The sequence below is a fragment of the Pseudorca crassidens genome, chromosome 5 (assembly GCF_039906515.1).
Source record: "Pseudorca crassidens isolate mPseCra1 chromosome 5, mPseCra1.hap1, whole genome shotgun sequence".
NCBI classification, from domain to species: domain Eukaryota; kingdom Metazoa; phylum Chordata; class Mammalia; order Artiodactyla; family Delphinidae; genus Pseudorca; species Pseudorca crassidens.
Genome location: NC_090300.1, coordinates 7,286,637 through 7,294,295, shown reverse-complemented (window position 1 = coordinate 7,294,295; position 7,659 = coordinate 7,286,637). Strand labels below are relative to the sequence as shown.

Sequence of the window (7,659 nt, the reverse complement as noted above, 5' to 3'; positions counted from 1 at the left end):
CAGCGGGCTCTCTGCTGGAACTACATGGCCCATGAGGCTCTGCGCGGGCGCCGCTTTCCACCGGAAGGAGGCTCGCAGAGGAGGGGGAGGAGCGCGGAAGGGATTGTGGGAGAAAGGGTCGTTCCTTTCCGTTTGGCGGCAGCCATCAGGTAGCTTGTGGTGGGTTATTGGCTATTCTATCCGCCGCGGATCTCTCTTCATCTCCGCCATCCAGGCTCGGGGACCCTGCGACCTCGGAGCTCCTCCTGTCTCCTGTGCGGCGCGGGTTCGGTCGGGATGCGGGGCAGCGCGGGCGTGGAGAGGCGGGCCCCGAGCGGGCTGGGGGGAATGCTGTGATGGCGGCGCGAATCCGAGCTGGGGCCAGAGCGTGGAGGAGAGGGAGGCGTGGGGGCTGAGGGATGGGCGGTCGGGCCTGGGGCGTCCGAAAGCGAAGCCGGGGGGCTGGGGGGAGGGAGAGCTTTTCTTCGAGGAGTAACCCTTGGCGGTGGCGGCGGCACCTTCCCCTCGGGGGTCCCGGCAAGGCCTCTGCAGGCCGGGCCTGGGGCGCCGCCCGCCTCGGTCCCCCGCCCCCGGGCGCCCAGGGCCTGCTCGGTTCTTTCGTCCGGCAGCAGCGTGCGGGGCGCCGAGCTGGGCCGGCTGCGCCCCGCGTTCGTGCAGAGCCGTTTCTTCTTCATCGGGGCTTTCCTTGTGGTCGGTAGGGACTCGGGCGGGCGGACGAGGGCTTGTCGTTACACGTGAAAAGGGTGTTGTGTTTCTAATACCTGGCTTACGTCAAAGGTGAGCCGAGATGGGCGCTTACAAGTACATCCAGGAGCTGTGGAGGAAGAAGCAGTCGGACGTGATGCGCTTCCTGCTCAGGGTGCGCTGCTGGCAGTACCGCCAGCTCTCGGCGCTGCACCGGGCCCCGCGCCCCACCCGGCCCGACAAGGCGCGCAGGCTGGGCTACAAGGCTAAGCAAGGTGAGCGGGCTCTGCGCGCAAGCCGGGAGGAGATGGTGTCCCCCGGGAAAAGCCGGGAAGCGGTCTTCGGGGAGCCGTCCCCCTCGCCCAGGGCCTCGGCAGAACCCGGCTGCTGGCCTGAGATAACGGTCGGTGTCGGCGCGTTAGAGACAAGGCACTGAGTCCCGCGCGCCCTTCTGTGGCCCTTTTCTCTAAACAGGTTACGTGATATATCGCGTTCGCGTGCGCCGCGGTGGCCGCAAACGCCCGGTCCCGAAGGGCGCCACCTACGGCAAGCCCGTCCACCATGGCGTCAACCAGCTCAAGTTTGCCCGGAGCCTTCAGTCTGTTGCCGAGGTAAGTGGGTTTCGAGTCGCGCTTGCGTTGGCCGCCTCCCGGAGGAGGATTTGGGCACCTTTCCTCGCGGTTCGTTTGGACCCAGGCGAGCCCTGTTGCGTTTAAAATGGGGTTGGGTGATTTTTTGTGTGTTTTTGACTAATCCCAGCGAGGAGTTGGTAGCGGACTTTGTCAGTTTTTTGTTGGGAACCTGCCTTTGCTGACATAGAGGAAAGTGCTTTATGATCAGCGTGCATCCGTGGAGCCTGCGCTTTTAAAGGGCAGCGAACGTTGTCTTGAAGAGCGCGTCTCCCCAGGCGTTAGAGAAGCTGTGTGTGTTCGCACCACTGATTTCCTGTGCTCGGTAGGAAGCTGTCTTTCTTGGCTAGTCAGTTCAGCTGTGCTCTGTTGTAGAGGTTGGCAACAAGGGCCTGTTGCCCTCCACGAACTAAAAAGGTTTTGTGTTTCAAAGAAAAGGCAAAGAAGACCATTCGAAAGAGACTCGTGGCCTTCACAGTTTTCTGTAAGAGTTTGCTGACCCTTCTATTGTGCTAGAAAAATGCATGGTTACAGAGTACTAGATTTGGTTAGCCAGATACTAGCATTCGTGTTTTACTTGGGAAGGAGGAAGTAAGAGAGAAGGGTTTCAGATCTAAGCATGTCTGTGTGCTTTGTTTTATAGTAAGTCTCTACCTTATCGTACTTAGGGTCCCAGCCTCTGGGGAGCAAATCAGTCTAAGGATATTTATGTGTGTTGCGTAGTATGTACATCTACCTTATCATAATGGTCCCTGCCTCTGGGGAGAATTCTTGCCGCCTTATTGGCCACTAGGATGTGTGGGATGCTGACCTTGGACCTTTGTTTCCTGTTCTAGGAGAGAGCTGGACGCCACTGTGGGGCCCTGAGGGTCCTGAATTCTTACTGGGTGGGTGAAGATTCTACGTACAAATTTTTTGAGGTTATCCTCATTGATCCCTTCCATAAAGCTATCAGAAGAAACCCTGACACCCAGTGGATCACCAAACCAGTCCACAAGCACAGGGAGATGCGGGGGCTGACGTCTGCAGGCAGGAAGAGCCGCGGCCTCGGCAAGGGCCACAAGTTCCACCACACGATCGGTGGCTCTCGCCGCGCAGCCTGGAGAAGGCGCAATACTCTCCAGCTCCACCGCTACCGCTAATATAAGTAATGTTTGTAAAAGTCTTACCTAATAAACAGTTTAGGACATCCACGTTTGCTTAAAAGTGTTTTTTAATCTGTCTGTTAAAACTAGTTGTCTGCAGATTGCTTCACTGAATGCATTGTCAAATTCTGAAAGTTAAAGTGCAATAATGTTTGAAGATTTTAAGTGATGGTGTGTCTTGTTTCTAATAAGGGAAATGCCTTTGTTTTTGCTTTATTAGGCAGTTGATATGTCTGTGTGTAAAGTGCTGTCTGGTAACAATAGGTGTAAAATTCTGTAAAAGAGGAGCGCAGAAACTAGCCGTGTAGATTTGTTGGTGCATGTGATGAAACCTACAGCTTTATTGGGGTGAGGCAGTGCTCTGCTGGTTTACTCTAAAGTGGCTGTTTTATGGAGTTTGGCAAGGACAAACTTTAAATTGGGTTTTCCTTGGAAATGTGAAGGATGTCGTGATCGTTTATCATGATCATTATGCCGAGAAGTAAAGTTGACTAGGGCCCACATTTTTAGACTTAATCTGCTATTCCATATATGTAACTGCTGCTGCCAAAAGGCAGAAAGTAAAGGGTTGCCACCATTTTTTAAGAGAATTTAATAAACCTGTTGCAGGATGTTTCTCTTACAAATTGAAACAAATCCTGGTTAGCCTAAATTAAATTGCCTTGGCCTCCATGGTACCACTGAAGTTCACATAAAAGGTGGGAGCTCCTGGTTCAATCCCGTGGCTCTGATCTGTAGAACACTTAACTTCATGCAAAATAGTCATGGTATTTACACTAGTGTATATTGAAACTGATGGAAATTGAACATTAGGTAAATGAGAAGGGAGTTTTTAACCCTAAGGTTTGTAAGCTAGTGATGCTAGGATTGGGAAATTGGTGTTCATAAGGTCCCTTTCAAGTGTGGGAGGACAGAAGGGGCTTGGATCAAATTTTTAAATGTTTTATTTTTAGTATTTGTGACCCAGTATGAAATCTAAGCCACCTTGGGGAAAATTGGGTTGGTTTTATTTAAAAGTAACATTGCTAAGTTTAATCAGTGTTATCTTGGGTCAAGCCACTTTATCCATTCCCATAAGGCTACTAAGAAGAGTAGTGTAGTTGGTGTCAATACAAGTTCAGTTGGTTTCCGATTTTATGTGTGGTCTACAGTTATTTCCTCATCCCTGCTCAAAGTACCCCCAAGAGCCTCACATTCCACAAACGTGCCACGCCACCCACCGGTTGTGGTCGGGCGTACCACCACATTCTGCTTGCATCATGACTTCCCCTAGACTGAGCTTCTGTTTCCCAGGGTGGAGTTGAGTGCGTAGGAAATATGGAAGAGGAGTTGCCCCAGTTCTTTCCAGTTCTTGGTTTGCTATCTTAATAGGTAGTTTAATTTGGAAATCTAATTGCTGGTTTTCTTGCAAACCAATTTTCCTTGTATTTTCTTCAAGGGTCTTATAAGGCCCACTTAAATGATTTCCAGAAAACATGTAGCAGGCTCGCAAAACCTTCTGAGACCCAAATTCCTTCCCACTCAAAATCTTAAACCATATTACTTTGTGTGTAGAGGTGGTTCAACTATATATAATGATAGAATAAACGTCTTATTAAACGAAAACAAATGGACCTCCTGTTATCTTTTGTGATCTAATACTAATAATGTGCTTTAAAGCAAACAGTACCCTGCAAAAAGATACAAAACACGGCAGCAACAGTCAAGAATTTCAGGGAAAATAAAATGTTTAGTCTCGAGTTTTTCTCTCTTGGTTCTTTGGTCCTTGCATGAATTGGAAAAACTCATTTAGAAGTTTTTTCCCAACTATTGCAGGATGCCGACTTAGGGAGGGGAGGGAGGATTCACACTGAAGGTCAGCATTTACGGATCTCCCAGAAGGGCTTGCTGCCCTACAGGTAGTCTACACACAGCAGCTAGGGGATCACAGGAAACTAAACCGCAAATGGCTTCTTCCATGGTCTTCCCACTCCCACCCTGAGATCTCGTGTACCTAGTGCTGTCCTCATTCCGTCTCATCCACCTTCCTTGCAGTTTCTCAGACGCACCAAGCACTCTCTAATGCCTTTATCATGGGAAAACTCCCTAGGCGTTCCCTGACTGCCTCACAAGCTGTACCTTTTTAATATTTCTAGATCAGCAGGTGGTTCAAACACACCCCAATTGATTCTATTAGAATTTTCTTCAGAAGTAGAGCAATTGGTTTCTTACAACCCCACAAGATGGAGGCACTGATTCTAACCCCCCTTTTGTCGATGAACAGACATAAAGATGAAGCAATTTGCTCACGGTCACACAGTGGCAGTCTGAATTCATATCCTCCATATAAACATTTTAAAATTTATTGGGGCTTTCCTGCTGGTCCGGTGGTTAAGACTCCATGCTCCTAATGCAGGGGGCCCGGGTTCACTTCCTGGTCAGGGAACTAGATCCCACATGCATGCCACAGCTAAGACCCAGTGCAGCCAGATATATTTTTTTAAATAAAATTTTGATTAGGTAATACATAGGCATGGCTAAAAATCCGAAAGATAAAATAGGGACTACAATAGAAGTCTCCCTGCCCACCGCCATCCCCCCAGTTCCCCTTCTGGAGGCAAGCAATGTGATCAGTTTGTTTCTTCCTGACCATCAGGAGAGATTTTCATAAATGTACAAACATAATACATATGTATTTTTTTCGTTTTTACCCAAATGGTAGGATATTATACACATTGATTTTTTTCATGTGGTTATGTATCTCAGCTTATTCTATCTCAGTTCATGAAGAGCTTCCGCATTCATTTTTATGACTGCATGGTATTCCATCATATGGCTGTACCATAAATTTGTTTAATGTGGACCCTGCTGATGATTATTTAAGATTTTTTCCAATCTCTTGCTTTTACAAAAAGTTTTTTACATATATCTTAGTTCATCTGTAGGAGAAATTCCTAGAAGTAGAATGGCAGAGTTAAAAATCGTTGTGTATCGACAGATTCTGCTCTGCAGCCTGATAGAATAATATTGTTCTCTAGTTTTATTTTTGCACTTCTGAGTGTGGCAGAGGCAAAGCCACACACACACACACACACACACCCTGTATCTTCTTCCCTCTCCCCCAAGGCGTACGGCTGAACTATGTTTACCAGGTGCCTCGTACATTTAGGTAGGGGTCTTAATGACATTCTTGCTAACAGAATGGGAGCAGAAGTGACATTACCTCCTTCAAGGCAATCAAGAGTTGGTATGCCAATGGAGGTTAATGATTCGTAGCTAGAAGATGGAAGAAAAAGCTGCTCAACCCCTATCAGCCTGCACAACTGAGAAAACTTTGTTAAGCTACTGAGTTAGGTGCATTTGTTGTTATGGTAGCATGGCCCAGTTTGACCCTAACCAATTCAATAACTTGAGCATGCTTTTTATATTTAAGAGTCTTATGTTTGCCTTACGGTGACCTTCCATTGTAATCTTTTGTCCATTTTTCTGTCAAAATCCATACATCTGGGCTTCCCTGGTAGCGAGTGGTTAAGAATCTGCTTGCCAATACAGGGGACACAGGTTCGAGCCCTGGTCCAGGGAGATCCCACATGCCGCGGAGCAACTAAGCTCGTGTGCCATGACTACTGAGCCTGCGCTCTAGAGCCCAGCGAGCCACAACTTCTGAGCCCATGTGCCACAACTACTGGAGCCTGCACACCTGGAGCCTGCACACCTAGCGCCTGTGCTCCACAGCAAGAGAAGCCACTGCAGTGAGAAGCCCATGCACCGCAACAAAGACCCAATGCAGCCAAAAAATAAATAAAAATAAATTTTTAAAATGATAAAAAAAACCCGTAAAAACAAAAATCCATGCACCTTTAAGTACCATGCCATATGAAATGAATTGGAGGGTGGCTGCTACCTTATTGCTGCCATGCTTCATCATTTCCCTGCTCTTAAGCTTCTTTTTTTTTTTTTTTTTTGCGGTACGCGGGCCTCTCACTGTTGTGGCCCCTCCCGTGGCGGAGCACAGGCTCCGGACGCGCAGGCTCAGCGGCCATGGCTCACGGGCCCAGCCGCTCCGCGGCACGTGGGATCTTCCCGGACCGGGGCACGAACCTGTGTGCCCTGCATCGGCAGGTGGACTCCCAACCACTGCGCCACCAGGGAAACCCTCTCTTAAGCTTCTTAAAGGTGACTTTATGTAGAATAAGTTCTTGAAAGTTCAACTCTTCATTTTATCCTTTCAATTCTAAGATCTCATTCCATCTCTAAATTCTGAAATTCCTAAGGGAAATTAGTAGGTATACTGCATCAGTCAGGTAGACTAGATTAGGCTACAGTAACAAACAACCCCCAAATCTCGGTGGCTTAAAATAATAAAGGTTTATTTCTTGAACAAATTACATGTTCACTGATGGTTGGTCATGGTCCTCATTCCAGAAACAAGGCTACTGGAATAGCCACTGCCTGGAACATTGCCAGGTGCCCATACAGCATGCCCTGGCTTTTAGAGCTTTTTCTCAGAAAGTTGTCTGAAAACAAGTCCCAAGGCTACACCTGAGTTCAAAGTGTGGGGAAGTGAAATCTCACCAGTAAGAGGGAGACCCAAATATTTGTGAACAGCCCAATGGCTAATCCATTTGATTTCCTTTTGTCCTTGTACACACTTGAGGTGTTGTGGAGAACAGTTTGTATACCAAGAGGGGAGCAGGAACCACTACATTCCACACTGGCAGAGAGGGGTACTTTATCACTGATATTGCTTAGAACTGTCAGCATATGATGATAATAAAAACAGACTTTTAATCAGCTTTTGTTGTTTTTAAATTCTCTACAGACAGCCCTCTGGTTCAGTTGATTCATTTGGCAAAATACGATTATCTGCACACAACTCTGCAACCAATTTACCTGCCTCTTTGTTATGTGACAGCTTCTTTCCTATAAACCACAGACATATTTACTGAAAAATACATTAGAATTGCACTATCCCATAGGGTAGCCGTTAATCACCTGTGACTAAATTTAGATCTAAATTAAATATAATTTAGAAGTCAGTTCTTCGGTCACACTAGCCGCATTTCAAGTGCTCAGTGGCTGCTTTGACTACCATATTGGACAGCACAGAAAACATTTTGGCGATCACAGCAAGTTCTATTATACAGTGCTACTGTAAACCCTTGACATTCTTTTCTCCTTTTTTGTGGTATTTCTCAGTAGATAAAGATGAGGCATCTGAA

The 7,659-nt window shown here is 47.4% G+C and overlaps 1 protein-coding gene across 2 annotated transcripts; it reads left to right on the top strand.

Annotated features, from left to right (window-relative positions):
• The first annotated feature begins 19 nt into the window (after positions 1–19).
• RPL15 (ribosomal protein L15) lies at positions 20–3,590 on the top strand. Of its 2 annotated transcripts, none has more exons than XM_067737355.1 (4): positions 20–149; positions 778–959; positions 1,159–1,295; positions 2,150–3,590. In XM_067737355.1, the coding sequence occupies exons 2-4, from the start codon at positions 788–790 to the stop codon at positions 2,453–2,455; spliced, it is 615 nt and encodes a 204-aa protein (XP_067593456.1). In that variant the 5' UTR covers positions 20–149; positions 778–787; the 3' UTR covers positions 2,456–3,590. The 2 variants fall into 2 exon arrangements, with proteins under 2 accessions (XP_067593456.1, XP_067593457.1); XM_067737356.1 differs by having other exon boundaries at positions 121–254.
• The last annotated feature ends 4,069 nt before the right edge of the window (positions 3,591–7,659 follow it).